This window comes from Calonectris borealis, chromosome Z (genome assembly GCF_964195595.1).
Source record: "Calonectris borealis chromosome Z, bCalBor7.hap1.2, whole genome shotgun sequence".
Lineage (NCBI taxonomy): Eukaryota > Metazoa > Chordata > Aves > Procellariiformes > Procellariidae > Calonectris > Calonectris borealis.
The window spans coordinates 57,354,817-57,378,430 of NC_134352.1; the positions used below are offsets into that span (position 1 = coordinate 57,354,817).

Consider the following 23,614-nt stretch of genomic DNA (forward strand, 5'->3'; position numbering starts at 1 on the left):
AAACAGACCTTCACCCTCCAGGGAGTACTGCTAGAAAGCACTAACTCAGATTATTCCCTTGTCACACAGACTTTCACATATGTGTGTATCACACTACTCGAGAAAAGTGCAAAGTAAGTTTTTGCTTCTAAGATCCAGACTTCTGGTGTCTCATGCATGGAGAGAGAAGTAAATTAAAAGGCCTGAGAAAGTTCAGAGAGAAAACACTACATGCTTGAAGTAACCATCTGTTGTCCCTGCGAGAGAGTATCCAAAATAATGTTGCCAATTTACTGGCTTTATGTATACGTTGACTGATTTATATTTAGGTATTAAATATTCAGGCCAGCAAGAGTTGGTCAGAATTTGTTCTGCAACCTTATGTCACACTTACAAAGTAGCTTCAGAACTGAGAATAGGAAAACTGTCTTTTCTATGTCATTGAACTTTCTTCACTGACATACACCAATATAAAGGAAGAGACAATCCGGCCAAACTTGACAGTAAGAAGCATGGAAAAGCAGAAAAAACTTTGAGAAGGAAAAAGCATGTAAAATCTAGAGGACGGGGAAATACAGGGAGTGAAGGTGAGAGCTGCAGAACAGTCTTCTTCAGAACATTCTTACTAGAGCCAAATCCAAGCCTCAATGCTCCTGACATAAAGCTCTTTCGACAAGTGTGCCTCTTACCTCTGGTGCAATTACTATACAGAAGAGACACCATAAAGAACAAACCTACTTATTCAATTTCTGGATATCACACTGAGCAGCTAAAGCACCTGCTCTAATTGGTAATCCCTGTAAGTGTCTGTGTAACTCCACAGACTGAATTATTTTTCTTTGTGGCACTGGCGCGGTTTAACCTGGCAGGCACCTGAACACCACACAGCCATTCACTCGCCCCCCACCCCTCCCCACAGTGGGATAGGGGAGAGAATCGGGGAAAAAGGGGGAAGGGAAAAAAAAAAGTAAGATTCATGGGTTGAGATAAAGACAGTTTAATAGGACAGAAAAGGAAGGGATAATAGTAATAGTAATAGTAGTAGTAGTAATAATAATAATAATGATAATAGCAAAAATAAAAGAATATACAAAATAAGATTCAAAACAGAATTCAAATTCAGATGGAGTTTTGCTATGAACAAGTAGGATCATGGAATTATTCAGTTTGGAACAGACCTCAGGCAGCCTCTAGGCCAATCCCCTGCCCAAAGCAGGTCCAGCCTTGGGGCCAGGTTGCTCAAGGTTTTATACGGTCAGCAACTGCAAACCTCCTTGGTAAAATCTCTCTGAGCCCCTGCTCCACAGCGGCGCTGTCCTCTTCTGTACACCCTGTCTGAACCCTCGAGTCAGCTTTTGTTCATTGTCTTGTTTTCCCACCATGTCCCACAGTGAGGAGCCCACCATCAAAATATTATAATGCTTTGAAAAGAGAAATCGGCTTAAGTCTTGAATTTTAAATTATTTAAACAAGCTACTGTAATAGATGGCAGTGCTGAGGAGCACAGGAAGCAGGAGCTGTAATCATAATGCTTTGTACACTTAGGAAATAAGTCTTCCTCCTAGGTCTCTGCAAGTAGAAATAGATATACATCTTATGACATCTTGGTGAGTAAGTATTATTCTTTATTTTATGTGGATGTAGAAATAATGTTCTGACTGCAGAAAAGATGCAAGTTCTTGGAGTTTCCTAGAAAGCTGTACAATAGCAGAAGTGTTGAAAACATGTACGAAGACATTTTCAATCATACATGAATCTAGCTTATGTCAGAATACAGAAATTCCTAGTTACTAAATTCACTGAATGTCTGTAAAGAGTACGAGACATCAATGTCCATAGTAAAATATGTTTCTTGTTTCCAAATTTTATCCATCACTGCACTGAAATATTAGGATCTTAATTAAAAAATAAGATCCTAAACTTTTAAACACTGGAAGAAGAAAAACATTGTTAACGCACCACAAACGAAAACAAGACACAGAATTGAAATTCCAGGACAATGAGAAGGATAGCAAAACCAAAATATTATTGGTCTGTAATGAACAAACCAGTTACAGGTATATGCAGAAAGCTGGTATTATTATTCAAGCAGTATGTATGGAACATTATCTGTGATAGGTAACTGCCATTGCTTTGTCCATATAATTCCCAAATTCTAACCTACTAGAGATCTTGTATTTCTTAACAAATTTTCAGTTTGCCACTTGAAATACCACATTGAAATGTCAAGCATAATTCCAAGTTTTAAGTGTTTTAATGATTTCTCACCTGATAATGTTTTAGTGTGCCATTAATAAGAAGAGAAGACTGCTTTTCCACCCTTTCTGTGATCGCATGAGCAACAGTGTAGTAGGACTGAGACCCTCTAGCACTATATTGCATGCTATATTCATCATCCACATCTTGTTTGGCTGTCCTGGAAAGCAGAAAAAGAACTACAGTGAATTTCCACAAACAAAGAGGTTTTTTGACCACAGCTCACGTATGTATATCTAAAGAAACAGTGCAAATCCCCAGCTGTGGTGTGTACACCAAAGGGTGCAAGCTACTTTATAAACACTACATAATTAATACCAAATGATCACGTTCCTTCTCCTGCAAATGTTCATGCCAGAGAAACTGCCACAACTCACTGTGATCTAGAGCAAGCCATACTTGGGAAACGCCACTGTAAGAAATCACAATTCCTAACAAAAAAACCAGCACCTAAAGAACACTCACTCAATGATTTGCTTTGCATCTTTCTCAGAAACTTCTTCACTGTTAGGATCCAGGAGTATCTTCTCATCTGCTTCTAACCTGCTTGATTCTTCTTCATCATCCTACAGAATACAGAAAAAGAACAGGGGTGCTGGGAAGTGCAACATCTTCCTAAATCATACTTTCAACTGTGTCGTGGTTTAACCCCAGTCAGCAACTAAACACCACGCAGCTGCTCACTCACCCCCACCCCCTCCGGTACTTGCGGGAGAGAATTGGGAGGGCACAAGTAGGAAAACTTGGGGGTTGATTTAAAACAGTTTAATAATGGAAATAAAACAAAGTAGAACAGTAATAATAACAATGATAACAACAGTAATAGAATATACAAAGCAGATGATGCACAATGCAACTGCTCACCACCCGCCAAACGATGCCCCGCGTGTCCCAAACCGCAAGCACCCCCCTTCTCCTGGACCATGTCTCCTAATTACCTACTGAGCATGACGTCACATGGTATGGAATACCCCACTGGCCAGCTGGATCAGCCATCCTGATTATGCTCCCCTCCCCGGCTTCCCATGCACCTGCAGAGCATGGGAAGCCGAAAAGTCCCTGGTACAAGCCACTCACAACAACCAAAACATCAATGGGCCGTCAACGTTCCTCTCACACCAAACCCAAAACACAGCACTACTCCAGCTACTGGGAAGAAAGTTAACTCTGTCCCAGCCAGAACCCAGACAAACTGGCATTCGCATATTGGTAGTTTTCATTGGTCAATGCTTTATGAAGAAACCTTAATCACAAAGTTCAACTTACACCTGTTCTGCAACAGAATTACACTGCAGCATAACAAGAAGATAATTTTTGACATACATTAACCAACAGAAAGTCATGATACTTTGAAATAAAAAGTATTTTCCCCTTTAATGATCTTACTTTTAAAAGCCTTACTCTGTCTACCATGTTCATGGGGAGGATTCCAATACCATGTATATGTTTATATCATATTTCAGATGTGTGACAATTTAATAAAGCTTAAAAAACTGCCAAGAACTGCTGTTTTAGGCTTCTAGTTTCTTAACTTTTTAGAAACAGACCACGTTTCTACTCTTTTAAAAAGAAACTTAATCTGTCTTCTGGCTACAGTTGCAACGGATAACCAAAAACTTAAAATCTCACTAACAAAGCTGAACAAATCACTGCTCTGAGTTCTGCAAGTGTATTTGCCTAAGCTCTAAACAACACTGCTGCTAAAGAGTCTGTGCTAAAAATGCGGGCACATGTCTTTTAACATTCCTTCTAGAATCTGACAGGTATCAGGCCCTCCCCTCCTATCTTAATACTGAGAGTCTTGTAGAATTACATTAGCAGTAGTTAGTCCTGCGAAGGCATGTACCTTATCATCATACAGTCCAGTCAGTTTCAGTGGTCATTTGGTCTAGTATTGTGAAGACTGCTAGACTTAGGAGATCTGAATTCTATACCTAGTTCTGCTACTAGCCTGTGGATTGAACATGGTCCTTCTGTAATCCTCAGTTTTCCTCTCCTTTAGAAAGCACTTGTCTGAAAAATGTTATGCAAGTATCGGTATTGATTATTCATAGTATCTAATATCATGACCCTGCAGGGTTGCGATCTTTGTGTGTGTTAATTTTAAGATTCTTTTTAGAATTTTTGCAATAATAGTATTTAAATCACCATTAAAGTGCTGAATCAAATGAGCTTTTCCTGAACAGTTTAAACCTAAATCCTTGACATAATCCCTTACTTTTTAATAAACAGAATATATAAATAATAACTGTGTTGTTCAGAATTGCCAATAAAACCTCCAGTGCATAAACATTAAAGATGTTAACTTCATTCAGCACAAAGCCACAATACTGCCTTTTCTGACATATATTTTAAAATAGGAACCTGCTTATATTCTCTGGTTCATGATTATTAATAGTCAGAGTAAAATATTTACTTTTCCTAACCCCGATTACCAGTTAGGCATTTACAGCATATATAAAGGGCAACTGCTATGAACTGAAAAGAATTACAAAAACCAGTTACTTTTCCTGTTTGTATTATTCTTAAAACACCTACACACCTGCTACCGCTTTCCCTTCCTTCCTTATGAAAAAGAGGAAAACATCACATGGAATAAGTACTTGTTTTTTACTGTATTACATGTCACAGTATTTTTTTTTAAAGACACATACCTCCTCCTCATATTCAGAGCCACTTTCATCTTCACTGTCTGACCTGGGAGCAACTTCATAGCTGTACAAAGACAACAGAAAGATTATGAATTACAGATAACAACAGGAAGGATTAGGTTCTCCTCCTACTGAGCTTACACATAATAAATTAAAAGAAGAATAGAACTGTTAAAAAAGAAAAAAGAACAACTAAGAGAAGCCCATGAAAAATATCAATGCAAACAGAAAAAGCAATTTACTTACCCAGGGTTCATTTCCAGCCAAGCATCCAGCTGACTCGCTTTTGGTGCTTCTGGTCCAAGAAGAACTTTGCCTGTTTCAGTGTGAGTCACTTTGACTGGAAGGTCACTCATCTGACTGCTCTCATCTATGGGCTAAAAATTCAAGTGAAATGTTATACCATAAGGCAACTGAATTTCATGCTTGTCATACATAATAAAAAGAACTAATAGCACCTTCAAAATTCCAGATCTGAACAAGCAGTGAAATTTTGTTATTAGAAGCCACACCTTCCCACTTGATAGCCTTCCCATGGCTATCAAGCAAACACTGAGTCACAGTATTTCTGTGTGTAACATATTCTACGTGACATCCACAAATATATCACAGGATTCCAAATAAATTAACAAGAGCAGCATGGAACAGAATACACTGTTGGCTTCCGTGAAATAAGACACAAGGCATGTATGCTTACAGACATTTAATCCTATTATTTATACCAATGGACACCTGTAACAAATAAACATACATTGACCTTATGACCTTTTCTCTCACATGGAGAAACAAGGTCATAAAAATTTAGCTAACTTTTTAAGTAAAGAAGGCCTATTTTAAAGATTCACTGTCCTGACTTCTTCAATTAAGCTGGTAAAGCACCTCCAATACTAAAACCTTTTACTTATTCTGGTGCTCTAACAAAAACAGAAGAGCGTAATTACTTTTTCTGTTATTTCTTTGCCCTGTTTAATCACAGATTTTCTACTTTAAAAACTTCTTGCGTTCTACTGCTGCTTCTACTGAAGAATCTTTTCCTTATATATATATATGAACAAGAAAAAATAATTCTGAACAGTTATAAATACAGTGACTGACAGAGTATAAAACTTACCCTATTTCCATAAATACTGAAGTTACAGGAATGTTATGTGCATTTTCCTTGTGCAACCTTAACTATATTAAAGGATTTTGCTATAACTCTTTACCTACATCAGCAAAAATATCACTTGCAAGTATAAAAAACACCGAAAGTAAAACACTAATACAATTCTAAAGTCTTTATATAAAAATAAAATGGAACAGAAAAATGATATCAACAGAATAGCTCTTAATGAGGCAGTATATGCTCTGCTACTGAATAAAAAACATTATTCAAAAAAATGACACAGAAAAATTACTCAATTCCATTTGCTTCTGAGGAGGAAGAACTTTCAGATGTCTTAAGCCATCATAATACTATAGTCTGTCCTGTGTCTGAAAGGTAATTACATGCAATGTCAACAATGTATTTTACAAAAATGAGAAGCTAGAATATATTGTGTTTACAACCTCATTTTAGAAAGTAAATTATGTCTACACATGGACTGCCAGAAAACCATTTACCTTCAAACATATAACAAAGCTGAGAGGGATTCTTCAGTATACTCAGTGATAGATTCAATAGATTTTTCTTTTAGTCTTCAACTTTCTGAAGGGAAACAGGCTAGCATAAATGTTAACCTAGATAATTTTTATTCCTGCTTATAAACAACAGCTCTTCTTAGAACACCTGTGGTCATGATTTTTTTTAAGCTATAGCAATGGCACACAGAACAATCACTGGAAAGTTTAAAAAAAAACAACAAAAAAACCACCTTGTAAAATACATACCTCTCCATCAGGACCAAGACCAGATGCCATTCCTTCTGCATTTTCTTCAGCCTTCTACAACAAATGAAGAAGTGAAAAATATCATGGTCAGATTACAAGTATAGAGAGAATACCTCATATGATGTAAGCGTTTTGGACCATGAATATGTTTCACTCTATTTCTGGATAACCTGGGATGCATGTAATTTAAGGTGTGGGTGGATATAGGTAGAGATAGGCACAGAGTTACTACCACACACACAAATCATTTACTAGTATGAACAGGGTGCCTACAACACCTCTAGTCACTGTAATAAATCTGCATCTAAAAAGTGGCTGGCCTACTGAATTTCTGGTCCAGACCTAGAGCTCAGTTGCTTACAGCCTGTGCTAATACAAATAAGATAGTAATTAATTTTCATGTGATTTACTATTAATTTCCTCTAAAGTGCTTTAATCTCAGTTTCAGAGTGTCATCAGGCATCACAGATTGTATATTTGTGCAGGCACTTTTGTTTTGGATATGTACACAATTTTTTTTTGGTCTGACAACTAACTAGAAGGGGTATTTTGGGAGTTCTTTCCACTATATCTCAATTAAGTCTATACCACAATTACTCAAATTACAAACAAAAAGAATGCCGGAGTTCTTAGCTGGAGTAAGCTAGATTTTTTTTTCTCCCCAGGCACCCCTCCAAGAAATAAACAGTATCTTTGTCAAAGCCTGTCCTCAATTACCCTACTTAAAAATGTCGGGATAGTGTGAGAAAATGGAAGACATAGTTTGTTTCTGAATTGGAACATTCCTAAACAATTCTGACATGAGAAAGAAAGGATAGAATATAGCTTCTGCTCCTGTCACAGTTCTGGGTCTGTAGTACCACAGCACAGTTTTATTTTGGTTACCAAGGTAAACAGATCAGACTAACAACAAGAACAGATCTCTTAAATTGTGTTTTATAGATAAACAACTTCCAAGTATCATTAATGTGTGTGATAAATTTAGATAATCCAGTTGTTTCTTTTTTTTAAGAAGAATACTTAAGGATAGCGGCACTTCCGAATATTGAGATGATCCTCAATATCTGCTTCAGATCAAGCCTTGAGCCCTTGTCTTTGCCATTAAAGTCCATCTTCCAAGGCATGAACTTCAAATGAACAGGTAGCAGCAGACATGAGTAAATTCTACATTTTAAAAAAGTTTATTCTTGTTTCTTTTATATAGCCTTCATAATTCAGGACACATGCCTAATTATCTTTGTTAACTACCCTTTCACTAGCATTACCAAAAATGGAAATCTGGCTAAGCTTAATTCTAGTCTGAAACCTTTAAACTACTTATGAAGTATAATATCCTTTAATATACAAAAAATAACCTGAAGGAGAGGCTTATAAATACTTCACTGGGCTACACAAATGTCATTGGTCCTACTCAATGCAACAATAGCTGATGCTCGGTAAGAACAGCATCAATATGAGCTTGAAGGCTGCCTGCTTCAGCATTCCCGGACAGCAGGCACGTCTCCTGACAAAGAAAGGAACTGTACCGGAATTGAAGAGTTTAAACAAACACAGGGGCAGGATAAGTTACGATAGCACATATCTGGCCTTGGCTGAACAAGCTACATCAACCGACGATATTTTTTCCTCTGATGAACAACAAGGGGAGGGGTCCATTCTTTTGCACATGAGGCTGCTCTCTAATATATAAAGATTGTTATAGCTTAGCTAAAGTCAATGGAAAGAACCTTACAACTCAAACACAGGACCACAGATAAGCAGTAAGCATCAGTGCTGTTCACTGTGCAAAGATCAGATCCTGCTGTGAGAGCAGAAACATTTACAACGTATAGTTAAACATTATTTTGAAAAGCAGAAACATACGTTACAAAGGAGATAAATGTAAACAATGACAGATATCTCAAACTTGTATTTTGGGCTATGCAAACATGTCTTTAATCTTGACAATTTAATCCTTGACAAGAAAATACCAATTTTATGAAAGTAGGAAGCTACATTTTCTTCATTCTCCATATAATGACAGGAAAAACTCCTACGGATAAAGGTGAAAGGTTGCACAGCAAGTTAAACTGGCCTATCAGATAAAAATTTCACCTGGAGTATTTTTTTAATCCATGACTGCAGTGAGGATGTGGGACACTAGCTGAACAGGAGGCTGGAGACAGAAGACGCAAATCCAGGAATGTGAAAAAAGCAAAGAAGGAAAATCTACCATAAAGATTCCCCAAACTGTATCCCAGAGAAAAAATGGACTAATCTGAAATTTTATTCTCATAAGAATATATGGTTCACTTGGATATTATATAATGTAAGCCTGGCAAAGACGAGAAGTACTTCCTCACCACCTACTTCCTCCTTGCCATTTCTAGGAGAAAATCCTAAGAACTCTCTTCTCTCATTTCTCTGGAAGTACAAAACATTTAACTACAGATGTTAGTAGATTAAACTGTGTTTTATATGGATTACAAAGTATTAAAAGTGTATGACTCAGAAAAAGACAGAGTGTCCACTAACTTCAATGAGTGCTGCAATCATGCAACAACAAATTCATAGAATTATAAATTAAAACAAAGGGTAATATTTGTGTGCACTCCTGTATTCATGACAGATGAGCAAAAGCTTGGTGGAAAAAACTTAATTACAAACAAAAAGCTGCAGATGATCAAGACAGAGTAAGATTTTTTTCTGCCAGTCTTCCTTGAGCTTTTAGGCTGGGATACTTATAAGCAGTGAATATTTATGGGGCATATTTCCTTTTTACTTCAGCAACAGAAAATTATGTCTTTATTGACATGGCCAGAAGATACTCCGTTCCTCATACATACTTCAGCTAAACTGACATAGAAATAGAACTGTATCACAGATGTGGATTGTTGAAGGAATTAATATTTTTCATCAGAGCAGTGCATTTACTCCACACACTGTCTCATTAAGGGTTATCTCTACTGTAATTCCATACATTAAATCAGGTCTGGTAATAGAGGTGAAGAACCCCATTTAAGTTACATCTTAACTTTGTAGGTGGGGCATTGTTCCTATGTTAAGACAAAAAGTACAGAGGTTTTGGAGAGAGACAGAAGAAAACATCGAGCATATTTCAGGCCATTCAACTCCAAAATTAGTAACTTTTATATGCTGGTATTTATTAGCATATTTAGAGTGCTGGCTGTAAACCATGTAAATATAATGTTTATATTTGTATCAGTAACTAGTAGCAAACCAGGCATGGAAATGGATTATAAAAATCCTCTTATCCATCCTGCAAGAGATGAAAGGTACTCAGAGGTCACAAAAATGACAAATTACTACTTAATGATTACTTCACACACAGAATTATTTTTTCAAAAATAGCACTGTTCAGTTTCCACAACTAGTCTCTCTCACAGGGTAAAATATTTCATACAAAGCAGGTAATTTTGAAAAGCTTCAATTAAACGTTAAGAATGCACAATGAAGAATACTAGCGGCAGAATCACCCATTTATTATAATAAACCTACCCAAGTCCCTTCTCTCTAGTTGTTTCCAACGGTTTCCAACGAAACTGCACTGAGCCAAGTGTAGAATGTGGAGGTCTAGAAAAGTTACCCTGTATGAAACGGCTACACAAACCAGACTTTCCCCATCTTCTTCATAAAATGTATTTTAGATCCACTGGATCCTTTTTGGGTACTTTAATCCTAATTTACATGTCTGGCCCAATTTTGCCTGTAGAAAGTTTATCATCAAATCAATGTTAACAGCCCACAATTTTCTAATCCTGCCTCCTTCTTACCTTCTTTGGAATTAATGATAGCAAATTTCCTATATATTTCAGAGGAGAGAGATGAGTCCCCTCAGTGTTAAGAATCTGGTAGTGTAGATGATTTTAGATACTCTGGTATGTGTATGACAATTGGGCATCACTACATTTACCAACACTAAAATTGGATTTGAAGAAGAGATGGCCTAAAAATACCAGCTGTAACTACTTGCCTTCTTTCTTCTCCTTCTCTTCTTCTTCTCTTTGGCTGCTTGTGCCTGTTTATGCTCCCATACCAGGTTAGTCAAGTTAGCCACATACTCATCTGTCTGCTGCAATAGGTAGGCCAGGCGTCTATCTTTCTTTTGGTCAATCAGCTTACGGTAGCCTTCTTCATCTTCAGCCTAGCAATACAAAATAGACATCAGCCATGATAGAAATGCTTCCAAAGAAACACCAACCAACTCCTATGTCAATAATCACATGTTATCGTAATTAGGTCATTATGATCTGTATAGGGGGACAACTAGATGGGTAAAGAACTCGTTGGATGACCAGGCCCAGAAAGTCATACATTGTGTTAATGGGTCATAGAATCATAGAATCATAGAGTGGTTTGGGTTAGAAGGGACGTTAAAGATCATGTAGTTCCAAATTTCCTGCCATGGCAGGGATACCTTCCACTAGATCAGGTTGCTCAAAGCCTCATCCAACCCGGCCTTGAACACTTCCAGGGAGGGGGCATCCACAACTTCTCTGGGCAACCTGTTCCAGTGTCTCACCACCCTCACAATAAAGAACTTCTTCCTAATATCTAAATCTACCCTCTTTCAGTTTAAAAGCATTACCCCTCGTCCTATCACTACACTCCCTGATAGAGAGTCCCTTCCCATCTTTCCTGTAGGCCCCCTTTAAGTACTGGAAGGCTGCTATGAGGTCTCCTTGGAGCCTCCTCTTCTCCAGGCTGAACAACCCCAACTCTCTCAGCCTGTCCTCATAGGGGAGGTGCTCCAACACCCTGATCATCTTCGTGGCCCTCCTGTGTACCCACTCCTTATGCTGGGAGCTGGACGCAGTACTCCAGATGGGGTCTCACCAGAGCAGAGTAGAGGGGCAGAATCACCTCCCTCGACCTGCTGGCCACGCTTCTTTTGATGCGGCGCAGGATGAGACTGACTTTCTGGGCTGCGAGCGCACATTATTGTCTCATGTCCAGCTTTTCATACATTAACACGCCCAAGTCCTTCTCTGCAGGGCTGCAGAGGGTCATACTCTATCTGGAGACAGTTAGAATAGGGATACCACAGGGGTCTATCCTGGGGCATGTTGTGTTTAACATCTCTGTCAGTGACCCAGAGGAAGGGATGGAAGGCACTCTAGTCAAGTTTGCAGATAACACGAAACTGGGGAATACCAGTCAATACACTCAAGGGCTGGGCTGCACTTCAGAAGGACCTGAACAGGCAGAGAAGTTGTGCCATTTCTGACCTCAAAGGTTTTCAAGACATGACTGAAAAAAGCCTTGAGCAACCTGCTTTGAACTCGATGTTGACATTGCTTTGGGAAGGTGTTGGACTAGAGAGGTCCCTGTCAGCTCAAGTGACTCTGGGATTCAGGCACTCTGTGATTCTAAATATCTCCTACTCTCATGGACTAATGACTGGAAAATCTACAGCAGTTATGACAGGTAAGGGGGGAAAAAAAATTACTTAATGCCACATCAAACAGATTACAATGTCCCGAAACAGAGATACTTGGTAAGTCTCCTACAGAGATGATTTTTAAAAGACATGAAGTGCAGGTAGCCCATACCCAGAGGAAGAACATGGGAGCTGGATGCGAACTTGCGTTTAGTCCTTTTTCCAGTATGAATACGAATCTTCTTCTTTTAGGTGTTAAAAGAAAATTTTCTTTTGGGCAGATTATCTATCATCTTTCTACTCTAGTTATTTCATCTTTGATACAGGTCACTATCAGAGACAGGATTCACCAGATAAGCCGTATCTCTGAGTCATTCTGGTAACTTCTGCATGCTTATGGCACTGTGTAAGTGTGTTGTTAGGGGTAAGACATACCAGGAAATATTATTTTCATGTGCTGTGAGATATAATGCAGCAGTTGAGCATGTCAGAAAAATACAAGGAAAGCAGCAGAGATGCCTTCGTCAATGTTAGCTAAAACAAGTAAAGGACGTATACAATGCCTTACAAAAACCGAACACGAGTAGGAAATATTTTAAAGATCATGACTTTAAAGAACAGCACTCTGGGAGATACAAAAGATCTCCTGCCTTTCTGGAGAGACACCAGAACTGCAGAAAGTTGTAATGTTCAGAACAGCTGTAATGTTCAAATTGAGCTTGTAAAACTGCGTGTAAAATTCAGTTGTAATGTTCAAACCATCAGAACTACAACACTCAAAACCTAAGTTTTTAGAATTTACTATTATTATTATTATCATTGTTATTACTATTATTACTGAATACGCAGTCATTGTAATCTAGCCAAGGTACTTCCTTTATACATTCAAGCTTGTCTTGACAGTATCTTTTAAATCATACCAATGCCTATTCCCGCATGTGATATATACTAGTATTAATGAGCTGTGACACAGTCACCATTTCTAATCATAGCCAATGAAGGACAATCTGTGGAATGAATTCAACGTTCCTGAAAAGATACGTGAAGAGTTTTAGACACAGCACATTTTCCTAGACCACACCATGCGTCTGAGAGAAGATGATGTTTGTAAAAACCCCTAGTACCTATCTGCAAATTCAAAATTTATCACAACTGGACTAAAACTAAATAGGCAAAATAATCCCACTAACATAACACACACTTTGCTTTTGCAGAAGGATTTAAATGAGCAGTAGGGGCAATGACTTCTGAGTGCAAAGCCCCAAACTGAAAATGCCTGTGAAGTGCTGTATCTATAGTAAGAATTAAACCACAGCCTTGGTGAAGGAGTCTGGTATTCTGGAAGCATTGGGATCCTGTGCCATTTCTAGATATTCAAATCTACTTCATATTTTTCAGCAATGGACATCTTTATTATTTATTGTACTACATGTTAGACTGACATAAGCTCAACCTCACGATGTACAAAAATATTTCTAAAATATCAAGATTACCTTTTTTTTAATCAGCTCTTTTTCTCTAACAATTAACATTTTTACGAGCCTGGTTAGATAGACTGCTGGCTATTATCTCTAACTATATAAAAGCTCTATAATGCTGATTACTATGTAATTTTAAGAAATGCTTTAGGGCCTAAACATTTGTTACTCTCTTATGCAAGTCCTTCATTTACGTTTTACATGCAGTTTTATTTCTAAGTTTTCATAATTTTTATATTTAATTATTTCTACATTTCATTTCGTGATTTTTTAAAACCAAACTGTTCAGTCCTTATTCATGGTGGGAATAGATTCTGGACAGGGACTAGAGTTTTGCGTCACATCTGCACCCATATTAGATACTTACTGGTTTTTACCAGCGTGCTTCAAAGTAAGTATGTCAATTCCCATTCTATTCTATGTTGGTAAAGTGTTAATAAAGAGCTAACCAATGGCTTGAAGAAATTTTTCCAACCCCAGCTGCTAACATATTTGTACATATGCATTAATCTGTCTACACTTTAAAATCCAGAATTATTTTAACTCCCAAAATGCAGGCAGCCCACTGATTGGTTCCACGGCATTCTAAAAAGACATGATTATATGCAAACCCATTCTACTCTGTCTTAAGAATGATAAAACCGGTATTGTGCAGGTGGAAGGAAGGGAGAAGTATAAAATAGCAAGGAGTATGGTCCTGGAGCATTAATGGGTAGAACTGACTGGTATTAATTCTCAAGATACATGCCTTACTGCTATTGGTTATGTACTGTCGCATGTGAGATCAGCTTTATGTAAAAGTTGCGGAGTAATGCCATGAACAAGTTAATCATACGGAATCTTCAAAACTATAAACCTAGAAATAAAACACAGCCCAGTATTTATATAATGGACTGATACCCCTGCAATTATGTAACAGTGTTAGTATACGAAGTTAATGAGATCAAGTGATGTTATACAGAAGTGGCTGTGCTAAGTTTTCATGCTGGTAGAAAAAACAATGATTCTTATCAAAAACCTTAAAAAAAAAAGTAGCTATAGGTTAAAATGAACAGTGTCACATTCACTACCATCATCAGAAACACACATAATCAAACTGCAGCAGTTTTAGACTTCTACTTTTTGTGTTACAGAGGCTTTATTCTGCAAACGAAATACATGGGTGTGGCTGAGACTGTATATGAAATATTAAAAGGATACAGTATGTAATTTTAGCTAAAATAACCATATTCCTTCCTCTACTCCTTACCATTAGTCTCCTCATTCTTTCTTTCTCAATTCTCTCAGTTTCTTTTTTCTGCTCACGCTCAGTGTTGGCATGCCAAGTTGCCACAGCTTTAGAAAGTTTCTGAATTTTCCCAGCGACTGACCGGTGGTACTCCTTAAAATCTTTAGCATGCTGCAATATGCTATTCAGGTATTCCTGGAAAGAGAAACAAGTTAGTGCAGACACTTGGACAAAGCACAGGATTTGAAATCAGGAATACAGAAGTTCTAATCTTATCGTTTCCCAATTGCTTATCACATGATTTGGAGTTTTTTTCATCTTAGAAATTCCAAAGGTAAATGAAGTATGTCATAGAGAAGACCCACACAGGAAAGCAAGGTGCATGTCTGTCATGGGGCAAACTGCTAATAAGTTAAAATACCTGATGCTTCTGCCTACGCTTCCTCTCCTGTTCTATCTTCTGCTGTTTCTCAAGCTTTTCTGTCATACGGGCCTCCCTCAAAGTCTGGCGTTTGCTTCGTTTGTAGGCTTTGGAGTTCAGCGCTGTCTCCAGTGTTGTATCACGACGCATGCAGGCTACTACCTCTTGTCTTAGCTACCAGTGGGAAAAAAGAAACACTTCAAAAAAAAATACATGGAGGAATAACTTTAAACACTGGTATGTTTAAAGAAGATGTCCCAGCCTCCTCTTCCCTTTCCATTACAGTTCTGAAAAGATCCAGCATCTATGCAGTTGCAGCAGCTATGTCTGTCTCCGTAAACAAATCTTAAGTCTCCACAGGATGGCCAAAAGTGTTAATCTCTCTTAATCACCATTTCTTCCCTCTTTACAAGATGCTGCAAGTGACTGTCCTGCTGCAGTGAAAGGGGTTACCCAAGATGTTATACCATCAAAGTAAAACATGAATGAACAACATAGATGATCACATACTTTCTAGAGCAGGACCTGAACATAGCTGACAACTCGTTTCATTGCCAGCTGCACAGGAGACAGCAGGGAGAGGTAAATGTTAAGGGCTTGAAGCAGTATTGCCACAGTCCCAGCAGCAAGGAAAGCCTGCTGCTTTTCAGCTGACCTCTGACAAAACTTCATTACAAAGGAGTGCCAAGGGTAGAGGAAAGAAAGACTTGGACATCATGGTACAACTACTGCCAAGGTTTCTGTCAGGAAGTATTTTTGCTTGACCTGCCAAATCACATCTTTGTTCTTCCACACTAGCTGGAAAAGCCAATGGCAAGATGCCCGTAAGAGTCTGGCAGTGTGATTCCTTTTCTGAAATTCATTTGCTGATACATGCACTCAACATCCAACTCATATCTTAGGTATGATCTTGTTACGCTTAATTTTCAAAGTCTGTGTGCCACAGTGGAAATCCTGAAAACAGATCACAGAGAAATACCACACATACCACCAACATACAGCTCTTCCTAAAACAAGGGGACCCATGACAAATATGAGGTATGTCCAGAAAGAGGTGTCTATTGGGATTGTGTTGAAAATCAGCTTGCAGCCTGTCCAGCTCTTGTTTTGTCTTTGTGCCAATGCCATGTTCATTACGAAAGACACAGTTCTATGGTTACACTTTAGACTGGAAGATAAAGCAGGAAGCAAAAAGAACACTTGCACATTTTTAATAACAAAACAAAATAAAATCTAAGTTAAACATTTCTGTGACTTGCTTATCGGTCAAGTTTGCTCTCATGCAAAATCTCCTGCTTAGGTTCAGTGCTGCTGCAAAATCTCTTGCCATTTTACTCTTTGCTACATGAACATGTTTGGCTGTGACCTCTATGAGAATTTTCCCAAAGCAAAAGGCATTACCTGGCGCTGGAAATTCAGTAACCTAAGTGCCTTCAACTCCACTGTAGCTTTGGTTCGCAGATCAGGGGGCAGAGAACCAGGCAAGTTTTCCAGTTCCTGGATTCTGTGAGCAATTCGAGCCTGAAGCCTAAGTAAATAGAAAATTGGATAAGACACCAGGAGAAATCTGTAAGTGGTATCAAAATTACACAGTAAAAACAAGCAATTTATCTCAGGCATTTATTTGGCTTTTACTAATTGTTTCTGACCTAACAGGCTTTTGCAGAGGTGACATTAGGTATCCTTTTCCACTTTGACAATAAATTGTCAAATAATGAAAATACCCCTTGGCCCTTCTTTTAATTTTGACTAAAAACATATGCATGAAAAGAAACTTGGGAATTTTATTTTACTCATACTATAACAGCATTCTGTTTTCAAGCTTCATTGATGGGTATCGTTTTATGCACAGTGTAGTCAGTGATGACACAGACAGAACTTTCCTTAATATCTGGAATTCTACTTGCTTATTTTACTGACAAATGAAAAGTTCATTAGTAAAGTATTCACACTTACATAGCTGTTACACTGTAAATCAGATTCTATTTCACTCTTCCTTTACAAGCTCCTTTTGCATTCATTTGCAAATTCAAGAGAGAGAGAAAGAGAGAATAATGGACAAGCCAGACAGAACTTGTTTTTTTCTATTTTTTACATTGAAAACCAAGATCACAGAGCCAATCGTTACATAGTGTTTGTGTTTTTATTTACAAGTAAGTACGTCCATGAACTGCAAATTTTGCCAAGGCACTAAAATAACAGACCCTAAAATTTTAAGTTATCCAAAAGTTGCATCTAAGTTCAACTGAACCAGTGCCCTCCACTTCCCACACGCTTTAGGGGGTAAAAAACCAAACAAACAAAAGAAACAACCCCCCAAAAAAAACCCCCACCAACCAAAACCAAACACATACCCCACCCTCCAAAATGAGAGTCCTCTATCCCCAAAATCAAAAACCTAAAGGCCCAGGAACAGGAAGGTATCTCTTCTCCCTGTACTGCACAGGACTCACAAAATTTCCCCTTTCTTTACTGAGCACAAAACATCAGATCACGTTAGCAAAAGGTGTCTGCTGCTGTTTGGAACTGCTGTGAAGGGAGAAAGAAAACACTTTCTATAGTGCTTTTTTGCATACAGCGATCGTTCTTCCCCTGCCCTTTTGCCCCCTCATCACTCCACAGTATCAGCACAGTGACATAAACTCTCATACACTTGACATGCCAGCCTCACAGCTGGAAAGTAGATCACATATCAGGCAAAATGGCTGCACCTGATATATGGAGTCAGAACAAATCAAAATACTAGTATCTCACAGTAACTGCATGCATCATGACTTATGTATAATCCGAAGGGCAACTGGAATCACTTGTACAGTTGCAGACAATATCTATTCTGTAATAGCACTCCTTCCTAGAACTCCTAAATTTCCTAAAACTATGCATTTTTTTATATTACCAAAAGACTTCTGAAGTTCCTGGAACAACAGAAAGGAGGTAATGCTGCATTACTGCAGAAGACTAACTTAAGTGTCCTCAAGAGAGCAAAACATTGAAGCAGAATGAAGGTTAGTTAAGTTTTTCATACTAACGGGAAAGTAAATGCACATGAAATTTTATCATTAAATTATAAGGCAGGTTCCTTTTCCTCTAATTTTTTTCCTCCATATGTTGAAATGACTGCAAAAACAGAGGTCTGCACTAAGCTATAAACAATGACACTTCTATGTTTTTGTGGGTGATTACCCTCCTTTTATGATCCAGCCAGAGGGAAGGAATAGGAAAAAAAAAAAATATCAGTATTTCTAAGTCAGTACAGATACTACCTCAGAAAACTCTCATTGAAATTCAGGTCCATTCTCTATTAAAATAAAATCCTGGTCAAAAAAGTTCAAGTACTAATGAAAATCTACAGCACACATATGGAAGAATAATGAAAGACAGCAGCCAGATGGATTACATATAAAACAAAAAAAAGGAACACATTTTTAAGTTTTATTTCAGACTTTCCTAGAAGTACTAATTATATTGTCTAGGGTACTAACAGTAGTAGTAATAGCAGTAGTATTTTCTTGAGTAATCAGTACGATTTTTAAAAGAATTTCATGACAGACATCCCAACTCAAGTGAATGCAACAACTACTTGAGGTGTTTCTGAGCACAGCCATCTTCTAGTCTTTAAAGAGAATGACTGCAGTTTGTTGGACTATTGCTATCTTCACGGAAAAATACTACTAGCTATTAGGTAAACAGAATCCAAAGAAAAAAAGTTTCCTAGATGCTTTTTACAAACACTTGAAGGATATAATCTCACCGTTTAAAGGATATATTTAATTAATCTTCGCAGTTCAGCAATTTATCTTCATCCACGCAGAAAGTGGCTAGTGCATCTACATAGAGATCTCTTTGCAAAACAAGTGATGCACACCTCTTCCTCATTAACCGGGGTCAACACCAGAGGTTATGTTTGCACGTTCAAACCTGCCTGGCATGCATGCCATGCAGTAAGCCATGAAGATTCGTAAGAAGAGACTTTGCAGAAAACAAAAAGAAACCATGGACAATCTACAGGACACTAGCAAGTGTACTTTTTTTAATTAGCAATGAGAAGGTGGAAAAAAGCCCTTCCACATAATAGAACAACTTTAAATTACAGACGTTATTAGCCTTAAGAGATGTATTCAGTGAGATTAAAAAGCAGCACTTTATTTTGAAGAAAGTGTTAAGGAGAGTTTTATAAAAGCACGGTATGAATTTTTCATTCTGGCCAGATTTCAAGGAACACAAGTTTAACAGCTCTCCACATATTAGTAATTTCTTAGATATTTAAAATTATTATCAATATAAGTTTCTTTTCATCCACCTTTAGTCAAACAGAGATTAACAACAATTATCATATAATCTCATCTCAAATCAACATACGCTGCAAATAACTTCTCAGCACATGTGAATTTGACAGCAACATTAACTCTCCATTTTCTTTCTCTTTAATATACACCGGAGCCTTTTTTATAATCAGACCAAGGCTTTTCAGGGAGAAAAAGCAGTGTGCTGTTGTTTCGTTAGATTCAAAGCTTCTTCAGATCCCACAATATGTTAATAGGTGTATTACTGCTTCACTGTCTATACTGGTCTATTTAACGTGGTTAATGAATAGGAACGCTACACTGTACTTCTAAGTGCCTATGTGATGAATTGTTTGATGAATCAAACTACGTAACTTCCTAGTAACAATGAAAGAAAAAAAGAATTGCTATCACTGAAAAAAAAAAATTAGATATAATTTTGTAACAGCAAAAACTAAAGTATTTCATGTTTACAACATTGTTCTATGAGTAAGACATGTTTCAACACATAAATCATGTACATGATCCATTAAGAAACGGACATGTGTATGCAGTAGCACGTATTCTCCTCCAAAAGTCTGCCATTACGACTTGAGACGGGTGTATACAACAAAATAAATGGCCAAACGCCTCAGCAATTAACCTTTTATCATGTAGCTCATGAATTAGCACTAAATTACTGTCTCCTCAGCAGCACACTTCACACCTTTAGTCCAGAAACACCATGTTCAAGGTTACTGTCGTGATTTAACCCTGCCCAGCAACTAAGCACCACACAGTCGCTCGCTCACTCGCCCCCCAACCCCAGTGGGATGGGGGGGAGAATCAGGAGGGTAAAAGTGAGAAAGAAACTCATGGGTTGAGATAAAACAGTTTAATAATTAAAAAGAAATAATATTTTTTTTAAATCATAAGGGAAAGAGAGAAAAAAGTAACAAAGAGAGAGGAAAATAAAACCCAAGAAAGACAAGCGATGCAAATGAAAACAACTGCTCACCACCAATCGACCGATGCCCAGCCAGTCCCTGAGCAGTGGGCCCCTGACAACCTTCCCCACAGTTTTATCACTGAGCATGATGACATCATACGGTATGGAATATCCCTTTGGTCAGTTGGGGTCAGCTGGCTCGGCTGTGTCCCCTCCCAACTTTTCATGTACCCCCAGCCTACTTGCTGGCGGGGCAGTGTGAGGAACAGAAAAGGCCTTGACTCTGTGTAAGCACTGCTCAGCAGTAACAAAAACATCCCTGTGTTATCAACACTGTTTTCAGCACAAATCCAAAACACAGCCCCATACTAGCTACTATGAAGAGATTTAACTCTATCCTGGCCAAAACCAGTACAGTCACTGAGTAAACCTAATCTATAATTTTCAAGAATCCCTAACTTAATCAAATTCAAAGCTCATGCTTTCCCACAATAAGGCAGTATACCAAAATTTTAGCTTTTGGGTCTACCTATATGTTTGAAATATGAATCCCTAAAATACCTATGTGATAACTCTGTCTCTTCATGAAAATGTGTAATCAAACAGTTTTCTAAGTATTTCAAAGTATAATGCCCCTTTACTAAAAAAGTTAACTACCAAGAGATCTCAAGAGACAACTGTTTCATGAAGCTAACCTCACTGGTTTCAGGATACAAATGTTTATATTGGCTTTTTTCTACTCCCTTTTTATGAAGAAAATGGGAATACATCAAGTTTCTGTAGTGAACTTCCCTATAGCTAAGTCTAGCACTGTTCCAAAGCACAAAAGTTGTTAACCCGCTTTTTTCAAAGCTTTTGTCTGATATTACTTATACAGTTTTAAATAATTAAAAGACTTCCACAGTTCTAAGCATTCTGGTATGCAAAGCAAAATCAAATTCCAGCAGTATTCAACAAACTCATTGTTATAGTAACTGGAAGATGCATCATCAATCCAAAACAAGCAAATATGCTAAGTGCAGTTTCTTTCCTCTGTCTGATAATGATCAGGAACATATTTTAGGTGCAGGTCAGGATCCTTCTGCTTGGCAGATTCTCAAGGTCAATTGTTTAATAGCCTTGTTGATGGGAAGAGGGAAGAAGTCTCTTTCTAACTGAACAAGAAATGTCATCCTCTATACTTTGCAATGAATATAATTCACCATCTGATTAGGGCACTCAGAAGGCAACTTTTGAAGATCATGCTTGCTGGCAACCATTTTTTTTGATCTTGCCTGTGACCTCCTTAATATTCTCTCTGCTCTTTGGTAGTCCAGCCAATCCCATCATCACTAATAAAACTTGTTTTTGCTGTGGCCACTAACTCACCAGCCTTTTGACCTCCACTGTTCTCTTCTAACATGCCTTTTGTTCCTAATTCTGAAAACTTCCTGCACTGAATTGGTTTCTCTGTAGACTACAAGGATTTTGATTTCCTAGCTTCCAGTGTTTGCAACATCCAAGTAATACACTAGCCCAGCAGAGTCCTTGAGCCTGCTTTAAACTTATCTGGTTTGCAATGATATTGGCATTAACTAGTTAACTAGTTCGTAACTTGGGATAGAATTAAATCATGGTTTGGTTTGACATTTCCGTACTTCTCTTTGACGTGGTCTCCCCCTGGAAACTCAGCTTATACTATTGTCACTACAGTAGTTGATTGCAAGGAGTTTCAATGGAGAAAGTGAAAACCAACAATCTGCATATGCATTTGAATCTTGTTATTGGCCTGTACCTATATTCACGTTCTTGGAGTATTTCAACAGGATCCAATCCTTGTGGCTTCTGGATAGGGCTGATGCGATTCTGCTTTTGCTGCAGCTGAACAATGGGTGAAGGCTGTCCAGGCGGTGGCTGTGGCACAGAGGGCCCAGGCATGGCGGCAGCAGGCTGGGCAGCAGCGGGGGCAGGAGAAGGCCTCCCACTAGGGGGTGGCGCGGGAAGCTTTTGCTGCGCATTGGAGACACTCATATCCGGCGCTTGGCCTGAATCATAAAACGTACTGTTCATAACATGAAATATGGAACACAGGAGGAAAATCAAGACGCCTTCTGAAGACAGAACATGAAGCTAAGGTACAAAATTACCAGAAAAAGCACATTGAGACAGACTACATGCCGTATTTAAAAAAACATACTAAAATGCAAGTATACCATACATTGCAGGAAGTGGTCCAAAGAAAAACAAAACACATGAAACTTTATGATGAATGCTATTTCTTTTCCCATTTGTGCTAACTTTCAATTCTAGCGTTAGAAGAAGTAAAACAGCTGTAGAACTCATTTTGTGCAAGTGTAGCATCTAATTCTGCCTCTTGTTCACTATCCTTGCACCACTTAGAAGAAGGCATCTATAATCACAATCTGACAACAAGCACAAGTAAGTCTGCTTTTGGAGCTCTATCAGAACTAGATAGCCATATTAAAATTTCTACAACTGTACTTAGAAGTACCTGTCATATATAAATAGCCTTTGTTTCGCTACGATCTCCTATTAATTGTATTTAAGTATTTCCAATACCAGGAATTCGATTACTGTTTTATCTCACAGCATTCTAATAGTCTTGAAAATTAACACCTCAGTTAACATGAAAATAGTACCCGCCATTTATAGACACTAAGAGTCATAGATTTCAATATGCCATTATGACAAGTCACCCATGCATTCAGATGTTCAAAAACTATCACTGACAACAGACATTGCAACAATAAAGATGTGACTTAGTTGTCTGAGGAGTCATAGCAATTTAACGCTAGGAAAAACAACTACAAAGTACACCTGCAATCTTGTAATCAACCGTAATTCAAACCCAAAATCCTAAAATCTAGATAAAAAGACTCCTTCAGAGATCACCATTTGTCATTCACACATCTGCATCAAACTCCATAAGGAAAAAAAGAAAGCCCACCAAAAGCCTCTGTGTAGTCTCAGTTTTCAGGGAATCATGCAAATTGAACTGTAAAACAAACACTACCACGAACAACTGCGTAATGAATGAAAAAAAAATTTAAAGAAATAGGCACAATCTTTAAAAATACATCAAATAAAACCTCCAAACAGATACAGCAAGGACAGACAATTTTTTTCTCATAAAAACACAGT

The 23,614-nt window shown here is 37.9% G+C and overlaps 1 protein-coding gene across 13 annotated transcripts in view; it reads right to left on the reverse strand.

The window, feature by feature from the left end:
• SMARCA2 (SWI/SNF related BAF chromatin remodeling complex subunit ATPase 2) overlaps positions 1–23,614 on the reverse strand; it is a 115,214-nt gene that overhangs the window by 66,234 nt on the left and 25,366 nt on the right. For all 13 annotated transcript variants that reach the window (XR_012671066.1, XR_012671067.1, XM_075138246.1 and 10 more), the window contains 10 exons: positions 22,248–22,497; positions 16,664–16,790; positions 15,263–15,436; positions 14,863–15,036; positions 10,729–10,899; positions 6,756–6,809; positions 5,133–5,263; positions 4,890–4,950; positions 2,701–2,801; positions 2,248–2,395 (listed from right to left, as the gene is read on the reverse strand). Coding sequence is in view for 11 of the 13 variants with exons in the window: in XM_075138246.1 (XP_074994347.1) it covers positions 2,248–2,395; positions 2,701–2,801; positions 4,890–4,950; positions 5,133–5,263; positions 6,756–6,809; positions 10,729–10,899; positions 14,863–15,036; positions 15,263–15,436; positions 16,664–16,790; positions 22,248–22,497 (1,391 nt within the window). In the remaining 2 variants the exon portion in view is untranslated. The remainder of the gene's footprint in view (positions 1–2,247; positions 2,396–2,700; positions 2,802–4,889; positions 4,951–5,132; positions 5,264–6,755; positions 6,810–10,728; positions 10,900–14,862; positions 15,037–15,262; positions 15,437–16,663; positions 16,791–22,247; positions 22,498–23,614) is intronic.